Source organism: Amyelois transitella, chromosome 21 (assembly GCF_032362555.1).
Source record: "Amyelois transitella isolate CPQ chromosome 21, ilAmyTran1.1, whole genome shotgun sequence".
Taxonomy (NCBI): Eukaryota; Metazoa; Arthropoda; class Insecta; order Lepidoptera; family Pyralidae; genus Amyelois; species Amyelois transitella.
In genome coordinates this window covers 619,704-631,089 of record NC_083524.1, presented here as the reverse complement: position 1 = coordinate 631,089, position 11,386 = coordinate 619,704, and the positions used below count along the sequence as shown (strand labels likewise).

The window sequence follows — 11,386 nt, the reverse complement described above, 5'->3', positions numbered from 1 at the left end:
AAAAGACTGATAGCCCACGTTCAGTGTTTGGCTTTCTGATGGAATTGAGATTTAAATAGTGACAGGTTGCTAGCCCATCGCCTAAAAGGAGAATCTCAAGTTTATAAGCCTATCCCTTAGTCGCCTTTTACGACATCCATGGGAACGAGATGGAGTGGTCCTATTCTTTTTTTTTTATTGGTGCCGGGAACCACACGGTAGTTTTAAAAAAGGAATATTTGGAAATTTAAATGTTTTCTAATAGAGTTTGTGTTTTGTTCGCAATTTAAATAGTAACAATTTATTTTCAACTTGCTATGTTATTATAATTATATTATGTTTGTTTTTTACGTAGTATCTTTTTCTTCTCCGTAATTCCACTTGAATTATTATAACGTTATTAATAGAAAAGTTAAATAAAACTCAATATTCCATTAACCGTCTGATGTTTTTATTAAAAACCTTAAATAAAATCACTGAATATCACAGAGCTCATTCGTTCAAGAGCCGATCATATTTATTTATTTACTAATTACTAATTAAAAGGCATACCCCGCCACCAAAGGGAGGATTACTTTAGAAGACCGTCCCTTTGTGGCGGTCGAGCAGAAACATCGCTCCCGCTACAGTGGTGACCCCGATATGATTTTATTTTTTATTTTTGTGACTCGTGGCGTATAGATATCGCCACAAATGTTTCAATTTTACAATTGATAAAAATAAACATTCGGTAACTTTGGTTGCTTGCATAAAATCAGTTTTTAAGTACTTTAATAGTGTCTTCAATCTTAAAATTAGGTAGTATAAACTGATAATCTTAAAAAAATATACAGATACAAATAGGTATATAAGTTTCGTGACACACAATAATATTAAGTTTATACTAAGTTTTGAATCAAATAAGAAATATCAATTACGCAACTATAAATATATAAAATTATAAACGTATATGACTGTTTTATGTTCAACTTTTGTAACAGATTTTTAGATTTCTAATTCTATCATTTGAAAATGTTATTTTGTAATTCGGTTATTTATATAAAATCTAATATACATAAATCAAAACAATATTCAGTACAAATAATCATCTTACATCTAAAATTGAGCAATATCAAGTCAATTATTTTACATTTAATTAACGATTACCTAAATTAATTCTATAGTTTGTCATTAAGTTTATTAACTATGAAATTAAAAAGGTTACTCAATTTTAACTAAAGAAATTCAGAGTAACATAATTTCTATGGTTTTAAATATAAAGAAAGAAAAAGAACTAAGAAATGAGAAATGTGCAAGTATTATTAAAAATAAATTATCGCTTTTTTGTGAAGCGCTGACGAAAAAACAGCGTATATATAATACTGTCGTTGATTCACAAAATTTAAATTAACGTTCCGAATTCGATATACACTTTGTATTTTTACCTTCAGTCAATTAGCACAATTTGTTTTCACACAAAAAAAAAAATTGTGGCAATCAAATTAAAAAAAAAATAACATGAATCTTTTCATTATTTTCTTTCTTTGGGGAGGTCAGAGTGATGTCATGTCCTCCCCACTGTTCCTCCTCAGCAGCTGCGGCGTGGGGACGGGCTCCACTTCAACTGTGTCTAGATCCATATCGGCTTTGTCCGTGAAACTTAGGAACAACTGGAAAAATATTAAACATACATACATACATATAGTCACGCTTATATCCCTTGCGGGGTAGATAGAGCCAACAGTCTTGATGAGACTGTTTGGCTGTTGCTAGCCCATCGCCCAAACGAAGAATACAAAGTTTACAAGCCAATCACTTAGTCGCATTTAACGACAAGGAGTGGTCCTATTATTTTTCTATTGGTGCCGGAATCCAGATGGCATTTAATGTCTACCTTCTTAAAATATATTTTTTTTTTATGTACAAAGACTTTTGGATAAAGACCCCTTTTTAGTTGGACGTTTTGCTACATTGGCGATTATCTAACTAGGTTAATTGCTTATTAAACGTTTCGCTTTGCTTCTTTTGGTTTTCACTGAGAATCGAACCCAGGACTGGTACCTATATCTTGCTATTCACTGTTCATAGTTCTCACCTCGTCTAGAGAGCTCTGATTAATCGTGTAGTCTTCCACATCGCAAGTGCTTTGCAAGTGCGACATCAGCCTGAATATGTCGCTCAGTTTTGTTGTTATTCCTTTCTTGTCAACTGAAATAAATTGGTAAGTGTTTAAAGAAAATGTCTTGATCCAATACGGGTTAGGTTTTTCTGAAAACGTTGCGAAGGTCAGACGGGAGTTGCATGCATACATACATACATAAATATGTTTATTCACGACTTTATCCGCCGAGCTTGTATGAAGAGAGTTATGAATGTGGATGAAGCGAAGGAAGTATGCAGAGATCTTGGCAAGTGGAAAGAGGTAGTCTCTGCCTACCCCTCCGGGAAAGAGGCGTGATTTTATGTATGTATGTATGTTATCCCTAAGAGGGGGGATAGAGCCAACAGTCTCGTGGGCCACGGACATACATTCGTCTCTTCTTTTCTGTCATGTATGCATCAAATCCATCTCCTCCACTTACCAGTAGCATGTGTTGGCAACACTGTACTATGGTGTGGTGAAGAACTAGTAAAAAAGTATGTAGGTAAAAGCATCTTGATGCTACAAGTCAGAAAAACAAAATCACGCGACGTATTCAGTCAAAAATAGCGAAAAGTATTAATCGCGCAAGCAAAGATTTCACGGATTGGAGCATTTATACAACCTCCGACACAACATCGTCTGTCGCGCGGTTCCCCAGGCGTCACACCAGCCTGGCGGAAGATCTTCCCTTTGGTGGCGGGCGAGCCGAATCGTCGCTCCCGTTACATAGGTTAGGTATCTTTATATCGAAACATTTTACTGTTGGCTACGTACCTTTTGGAAACTCACTTGTGGAGACATTTGGCAGACACAGACACTCCAATCAACGCCCAATCTGCAATTTATGGATCAAATCCATCTCCTCCACTTACCAGTAGCGTGTGTGGGCATGAGGAAATACACCGTGGCGTGGTGGAGCACCCTCAGTCGAGCCTGTGGCGCCGCCGCGGACACACGCCGCCACAGAGCACGCGGCGAGCCGCGACACACGCACTGCACTAAGTAACCGCCCCCGAATCTGCGATAGATTGGTAAAAACAAGCTTAGTTTAGTCAGGTACTTTATTGGTGAGGTGGTGTGCGAATAATTTCATTTTATGCCTGACCTAAAAATTCAGGCAGCTAGATGTGTAACAATGATTAATCGGATGAATACGGATTTTATTTTACCTACTCGTATTTTGTTTGTTTTAGCAATGTTATTGTCTCTGAATTTACTGTAGCCTTCTGGTTTCTTTGTTATTTGAGGTTCCTTTGCTAAATTGCGGAGGACAGATAGAGTCGCTTCGTGTTAAAACCTGAGTCACCCAATTCAAGATCAATCTTCAAAGGCGTAACCCAGGGCTCCTCTCCAGAGTGATTGCAACCAGGACTAAAGCCAGAAAGGAGGATAAAGTATATAACTCGTCCGCCAGCGCGTGCGTGCTCAGCAGGGGGCGAGTGTACTACCTGTGGGGGGAGTGGAGGCCGGCGACGAGCGCGAGCGCGGCCCGCAGCAGCGCGAGGCGCGCGGCGAGGCGGCGCGCGTCCGCCAGCGCGTGCGTGCTCAGCAGGGGGCGAGTGTACTACCTGTGGGGGGAGTGGAGGCCGGCGACGAGCGCGAGCGCGGCCCGCAGCAGCGCGAGGCGCGCGGCGAGGCGGCGCGCGTCCGCCAGCGCGTGCGTGCTCAGCAGGGGGCGAGTGTACTACCTGTGGGGGGAGTGGAGGCCGGCGACGAGCGCGAGCGCGGCCCGCAGCAGCGCGAGGCGCGCGGCGAGGCGGCGCGCGTCCGCCAGCGCGTGCGTGCTCAGCAGGGGGCGAGTGTACTACCTGTGGGGGGAGTGGAGGCCGGCGACGAGCGCGAGCGCGGCCCGCAGCAGCGCGACGCGCGCGGCGAGGCGGCGCGCGTCCGCCAGCGCGTGCGTGCTCAGCAGGGGGCGAGTGTACTACCTGTGGGGGGAGTGGAGGCCGGCGACGAGCGCGAGCGCGGCCCGCAGCAGCGCGAGGCGCGCGGCGAGGCGGCGCGCGTCCGCCAGCGCGTGCGTGCTCAGCAGGGGGCGAGTGTACTACCTGTGGGGGGAGTGGAGGCCGGCGACGAGCGCGAGCGCGGCCCGCAGCAGCGCGAGGCGCGCGGCGAGGCGGCGCGCGTCCGCCAGCGCGTGCGTGCTCAGCAGGGGGCGAGTGTACTACCTGTGGGGGGAGTGGAGGCCGGCGACGAGCGCGAGCGCGGCCCGCAGCAGCGCGACGCGCGCGGCGAGGCGGCGCGCGTCCGCCAGCGCGTGCGTGCTCAGCAGGGGGCGAGTGTACTACCTGTGGGGGGAGTGGAGGCCGGCGACGAGCGCGAGCGCGGCCCGCAGCAGCGCGAGGCGCGCGGCGAGGCGGCGCGCGTCCGCCAGCGCGTGCGTGCTCAGCAGGGGGCGAGTGTACTACCTGTGGGGGGAGTGGAGGCCGGCGACGAGCGCGAGCGCGGCCCGCAGCAGCGCGACGCGCGCGGCGAGGCGGCGCGCGTCCGCCAGCGCGTGCGTGCTCAGCAGGGGGCGAGTGTACTACCTGTGGGGGGAGTGGAGGCCGGCGACGAGCGCGAGCGCGGCCCGCAGCAGCGCGACGCGCGCGGCGAGGCGGCGCGCGTCCGCCAGCGCGTGCGTGCTCAGCAGGGGGCGAGTGTACTACCTGTGGGGGGAGTGGAGGCCGGCGACGAGCGCGAGCGCGGCCCGCAGCAGCGCGACGCGCGCGGCGAGGCGGCGCGCGTCCGCCAGCGCGTGCGTGCTCAGCAGGGGGCGAGTGTACTACCTGTGGGGGGAGTGGAGGCCGGCGACGAGCGCGAGCGCGGCCCGCAGCAGCGCGACGCGCGCGGCGAGGCGGCGCGCGTCCGCCAGCGCGTGCGTGCTCAGCAGGGGGCGAGTGTACTACCTGTGGGGGGAGTGGAGGCCGGCGACGAGCGCGAGCGCGGCCCGCAGCAGCGCGACGCGCGCGGCGAGGCGGCGCGCGTCCGCCAGCGCGTGCGTGCTCAGCAGGGGGCGAGTGTACTACCTGTGGGGGGAGTGGAGGCCGGCGACGAGCGCGAGCGCGGCCCGCAGCAGCGCGACGCGCGCGGCGAGGCGGCGCGCGTCCGCCAGCGCGTGCGTGCTCAGCAGGGGGCGAGTGTACTACCTGTGGGGGGAGTGGAGGCCGGCGACGAGCGCGAGCGCGGCCCGCAGCAGCGCGACGCGCGCGGCGAGGCGGCGCGCGTCCGCCAGCGCGTGCGTGCTCAGCAGGGGGCGAGTGTACTACCTGTGGGGGGAGTGGAGGCCGGCGACGAGCGCGAGCGCGGCCCGCAGCAGCGCGACGCGCGCGGCGAGGCGGCGCGCGTCCGCCAGCGCGTGCGTGCTCAGCAGGGGGCGAGTGTACTACCTGTGGGGGGAGTGGAGGCCGGCGACGAGCGCGAGCGCGGCCCGCAGCAGCGCGACGCGCGCGGCGAGGCGGCGCGCGTCCGCCAGCGCGTGCGTGCTCAGCAGGGGGCGAGTGTACTACCTGTGGGGGGAGTGGAGGCCGGCGACGAGCGCGAGCGCGGCCCGCAGCAGCGCGACGCGCGCGGCGAGGCGGCGCGCGTCCGCCAGCGCGTGCGTGCTCAGCAGGGGGCGAGTGTACTACCTGTGGGGGGAGTGGAGGCCGGCGACGAGCGCGAGCGCGGCCCGCAGCAGCGCGACGCGCGCGGCGAGGCGGCGCGCGTCCGCCAGCGCGTGCGTGCTCAGCAGCACGCCGCGCCCGCGCGCGCACGCCGCCCGCACGGCGCGCCGCACGCATGCGCGCGACGCCGGGTCCATGCCGCTGGAACGGCAACGAACACAACATATATACCTACATATATAGACAAGGAGAGTGTGGAGGGAGAGGTCGGAGTGGGAAGACCTAGACGAACGTATCTTGATCAAATTAAGGACGTCCTGGTAAAGGGTCAGGTCAAGAGTACCCGAAACCGCCGAGCTTGTATGAAGAGAGTTATGAATGTGGACGAAGCGAGTGGAAAGAGGTAGTCTCTGCCTACCCCTCCGGGAAAGAGGCGTGATTTTATGTATGTAAAACTAGATAAGTATGGTGACATCTCTAAACCGTAAGTCACAACATCCAATCACACGATGCTATCAATTAAAAACAGCGAAAAGTCTAAATCGCGCAAGTAAAGATTTCGCGGATTGGAGTTTATAAGCCATAGTCGCCTTTTAAAAAATATGAATAGTTAGCAAAATAAACAAGTACCTGGTAGGCTCGTCCAACAGCACCAAGTCGTTCCTGCCCATCATGGCGATGGCGGCGCAGAGTTTCCTCTTGTTGCCGCCGCTGAGGGCGCCACAGCGCACGTCGCCGTAGCGGCTCAGGGAAAACGCGTCCAGGGTACGGCGGATCACCTGATGGGTTCGAGCTTTGTATATTTTCCAAATAATTATTTATTTTGACTAAGCAGATATACAAGGAAAGTGTGGAGGGAAAGGTCGGAGTGGGAAGACCTAGACGAACGTATCTTGATCAAATTAAGGACGTCCTGGTAAAGGGTCAGGTCAAGAGTACCCGAAACCGCCGAGCTTGCATGAAGACAGTTATGAATGTGGATGAAGCGAAGGAAGTGTGCAGAGATCGTGGCAAGTGGAAAGAGGTAGTCTCTGCCTACCCCTCCGAGAAAGAGGCGTGATTTTATGTATGTATGTATGTATGATGATCATTTGATCCAGACCGGTCATTTACTTACATCATCTTGCTCAGTGATCCCGCGCAGCCTGCAATACATGATCAGTGTTTCCCTGACCGTCATCAGGGGATCTATGGCGTCACTCTGAGGGCAGTAGCCTGAAAAAGAGGAATGAGATATTAATTATAGGTGTAGTGCGGTTCCCGGCACTAATAAAAAAAGAATTCGACCACTTGATCTCGTTACCATGGTTGCGTAAAAGGCGACTCAGGAATAGGCTTATAATATCGGATTCTTCTTTTAGGCGATCGGCTAGCAACCTGTCACTGTTTGAATCTCAAGGAGTAAAGACATGATAGGTTATGTGGCGACATCTCTACGTCACAAGTCACAACAACCAATGGCGCGACGCTTTCACTCAAAAACAGCGAAAAGTCTAAATCGCGCAAGCAAAGATTTCACGGATTGGAGCATATAATACAACCTCCGACACAACATCGTCTGTCGCGCGGTTCCCCAGGCGTCACACCAGCCTGGCGGAAGATCTTCCCTTTGGTGGCGGTCTATGATGTAAAACGGGGGTGTTCACAATGAAACAACCAGGAAGTTATAGGTTCGATGACAAACAGTAACTGACTTTATTATTGATTAAACAAGTTTATATACATATTTTAAATAGAACATAGAATGGTGGTGGAGGTGCTATCCAGGTTGTTTATCTAGATCTCTTAATCTAGTTCAGTCTTTCCCAAAGTGGGCGATAACGCCCCCTTGTGGGCGCTGCTGGTCTCAAGGGGGGTAAGAGAACCAGAAAGCGCTAAGACCTAAGCGCCGTTGTATGTTACCTACAGCGCTCAGGTTTTAAGTTGCGGGATATAGTCAAAGTTTCGTTAAGAATTCTCCGTTACTATACATACTTATACATATATAGGTCACAATAATTAATTAAACTAATTTGAAGTTATAGTGGTTTTTGAATAGGTGAAAAAATGGGGGCGCTAAAAAAATATTTATTCTCAAAGTGGGCAGTAGACAAAATAAGTTTGGGACTCTTTGATCTAGTTTATAACAGTCAATGAACTAATACAATAAGGTTACATAGATTTATTGAGGGCTTGTATCATCTCTCCCGCTACACGTTCAAAACTTAATTACTCACTGATATGGCCTTGACAAAGTTGCCTGGCGCTGACAGGGCGGCCGTGGAGGTACACCTGACCCGAGCTCGGCCTGACCTGACCGGTCAGCATGGCGAACGTGGTCGACTTGCCTGCCCCGTTTTGGCCAAGTAATGCTGTGCACTGTATTGAAAAAAAAAATTGAAAAAATGAAGTTTGATATTAAAACGATGATTTTCGTAGTTAGTGTCTTGTGGTTCTTGGTTTTTTAAATTAAGATCTTATTTTAAATATTATTATTTTATATTAATATTTAAAATAAAATCAAGTGCCGTGTGGTTCCCGGCACCAATAGAAAAAAAGAATAACACCACTCCATCTCTCTCCCATGGATGTCGTAAAAGGCGACTAAGGGGTAGGCTTATAAACTTGGGATTCTTCTTTTAGGCGATGGGCTAGTAGTCTTCACTATTTGAATCTCAATTCTATCTTAAAACCAAATAGTTTATTCTATTCTATTCTAGAATGAATGCCTTACCTGTCCAGCCGGGAAGCCAAGCGTGAGCGCTCTAACAGCGACCCTGGGTTTGCCCAGCGTCCAGTAAACCTTGCTGAGGTCCACACAGGCCGCCACGTCGGAGTCCGCCGACGCCATGCGTTTTGGTGACTTCTTGTTGCAATCCTCTGTGTTCACGAAACCTGAAACATTTAGTTAAAAATCTGATCAAATACACCGTACATTTGAAAGTTTGTAGACGGCCTCTGTGGCGCAGCGGTAATACGCTTGTCTGTGACACCGGAGGTCCCGGGTTAGAATCCCGGTCAGGGCATGAGGCTAACTCAATCTGTGTAATTTGTCCCGTATATATTTATTTATTTGTTAATTAATGACCTGGTGAAGTCCGTGGGGGGAAACGTTAGATGCAGGTCGCCTCCAACAGAGCGAAGTGGAAGTCGTTGGGGGAGGCCTATGTTCAGCAGTGGACGTCCACGGCTGAAATTGACACGAACCCTGAACACGGCTTAACCAAAGTCACCAGCGTTCCCTCCACTTCCCGCATAATTTGATTCTGCAACTTCAGTCTTCGTTCAAACATTCTTTACCAGACTCATCAGCGTTACCTCCACTTCCCGCACAAGTTGATTCTGCAACTTCAGTCTTCGTTCAAGCATCCATCACCAGTGACCTTCACCAAACTCACCAGCGTCACCTCCACTTCTCGCATAAGTTGATTCTGCAACTTCAGTCTTTGTTCAAGCATTCATCACCAGTGACCTTCACCAAACTCACCAGCGTTACCCCCACTTCCCGCATAAGTTGATTCTGCAACTTCAGTCTTTGTTCAAGCATTCATCACCAGTGACCTTCACCAAACTCACCAGCGTTACCCCCACTTCCCGCACAAGTTGATTCTGCAACTTCAGTCTTCGTTCAAGTCAAGCATTCATCACCAGTGACCTTCACTAAACTCACCAGTGTTACCTCTACTTCCCGCACAAGTTGATTCTGCAACTTCAGTCTTCGTTCAAGCATTCATCACCAGTGACCTTCACTAAACTTACCACCATTACCTCCACATCTCCCATAAGTTGATTCTGCATTTTCAGTCTTCGTTCAAGCATTCATCACCAGTGACCTTCACCAGTGACCTTCACTAAACTCACCAGTGTTACCTCTACTTCCCGCACAAGTTGATTCTGCAACTTCAGTCTTCGTTCAAGCATTCATCACCAGTGACCTTCACTAAACTTACCACCATTACCTCCACATCTCCCATAAGTTGATTCTGCATTTTCAGTCTTCGTTCAAGAATTCTTCACCAGTGACCTTCACTAAACTCACCAGCGTTACCTCCACTACCCGCACAAGTTGATTCTGCATTTTCAGTCTTCGTTCAAGCATTCATCACCAGTGACCTTCACCAAACTCACCCGCGTTACCTCCACTTCACGCACAAGTTGATTCTGCAACTTCAGTCTTCGTTCAAGCATTCATCACCAGTGACCTTCACTAAACTCACCAGTGTTACCTCCACTTCCCGCACAAGTTGATTTTGCATTTTCAGTCTTCGTTCAAGCATCCATCACCAGTGACCTTCACCAGTGACCTTCACCAAACTCACCACCATTACCTCTACTTCACGCACAAGTTGATTCTACATTTTCAGTCTTCGTTCAAGTCAAGCATTCATCACCAGTGACCTTCACCAAACTCACCAGCGTTGATGTTGCCGATGGTGCGCAGCGTGACCTGCGCGTCGCCCGCCCGGCTGATAGCGTTCTTCACGCGGCGGCGCTCCTCCGACACCTCAACTTCTTCCATCTCGCCGGATTGTTCAGGAATCGATTCTTTGCTGAATCTGTGAGGTCGTTTAATTAAAATAAATATCTAAATCTATACATATAATAAATCTGTAGGAGGGTCAATTCTGTATACATACATACATATAATCACGTCTATATCCCTTGCGGGATAGACAGAGCCTACAGTCTTGTAAAGACTGATAGGCCACGTTCAGCTATTTGGCTTTAATTCTGTACATTGAAAATATTGAAAAAATAAATAGCAGGTGGTGTTACTGGATCGATACCAAAACTAAATATGAAATTTTTTTGTCTGTCTGTCTGTCTGTATGTTCGGAACCCAGTTGGGTTTTTGTCTTCATGGATAAATTCTTTCATGAATGCCTATTTATTTATTAAGGTACGTTTACAGACAGATTACAAAATTGCATTGCATAATTATCATGTCCAACTTTAGTGTACACAGCATGATAATGTAAAATGTGTCAGAACAAGAATTCGAACAAGAAGACATTAAAACAAAAACAACGAATTAGCTTAGGAAGTTATCACAAAACAGTGGCTTATATAAAATGTGATGAAAAACAATACAAAAATATTTGGATCATGGTGTATAAGGATACAAAAATATCATACATACATATTATATAATCACGTATATATCCCTAACGGGGAAGACAGAGCCATCAGTCTCGTAAATGAAAGGCCACGTTCATCTATATGACTCAATGATGGAATTCAACATTTTTATTCATTATTATAGGATACTATCGCTTAATAATTGTCAAATCTTTTGGTTACACAACATTGGTTGACGTCAAATAAATTACTTAGAACTAAGTTTACTGCCGCTTCCAAGGCATCAGTGCAGAAGAAGTTGTAACAAACTGCACTGCGGTATTATCTTCAACAACGTCAATTTCACAAATATCCAATCTTCGAATAGAATGTGGACGAGAGAATACATTGTTCAGATTGAGATACCTACTAATAGTGACAGTTTACTAGTCCATCGCCTACAAGAGGAATCCCGAACTAAAATATTACCTGGCAAGAATCCCTTCAAAGTAATCATATTCGACAGCCAAATTGAGCAGCATCAGGAATGTGCCGACCACGACCAGGGCAGTGCAATGGAGCGCTATGAGGTCGCTGGAGAATGGGTCCCGGTAGGTTTCCATTCCGAAGCGGCCGAGGACCTAAAAATGATACATACATATAG

At 48.8% G+C, this 11,386-nt stretch overlaps 2 protein-coding genes across 4 annotated transcripts in view; both read right to left on the bottom strand.

Annotated features, from left to right (window-relative positions):
• Positions 1-1,075: 1,075 nt before the first annotated feature.
• On the bottom strand, positions 1,076-3,662 carry LOC106142191 (ATP-binding cassette sub-family A member 2; the record flags this gene model as incomplete). The annotated part of the gene is made up of 4 exons (XM_060950470.1): positions 1,076-1,628; positions 2,054-2,166; positions 2,974-3,119; positions 3,550-3,662. Coding segments are annotated over 4 exons (489 nt in total), but the record flags the coding sequence as incomplete, so codon positions are not given.
• Positions 3,663-5,704: 2,042 nt separating this feature from the next.
• The window catches only part of LOC106140036 (phospholipid-transporting ATPase ABCA1), a 262,166-nt gene continuing 256,484 nt past the window's right edge, over positions 5,705-11,386 (bottom strand). For all 3 annotated transcript variants that reach the window (XM_060950388.1, XM_060950387.1, XM_060950389.1), the window contains 7 exons: positions 11,212-11,363; positions 10,078-10,220; positions 8,399-8,559; positions 7,902-8,043; positions 6,803-6,900; positions 6,316-6,464; positions 5,705-5,886 (listed from right to left, as the gene is read on the bottom strand). In XM_060950388.1, coding sequence (XP_060806371.1) covers positions 5,706-5,886; positions 6,316-6,464; positions 6,803-6,900; positions 7,902-8,043; positions 8,399-8,559; positions 10,078-10,220; positions 11,212-11,363 — 1,026 coding nt within the window. In that variant the 3' untranslated portion in view covers position 5,705. The remainder of the gene's footprint in view (positions 5,887-6,315; positions 6,465-6,802; positions 6,901-7,901; positions 8,044-8,398; positions 8,560-10,077; positions 10,221-11,211; positions 11,364-11,386) is intronic.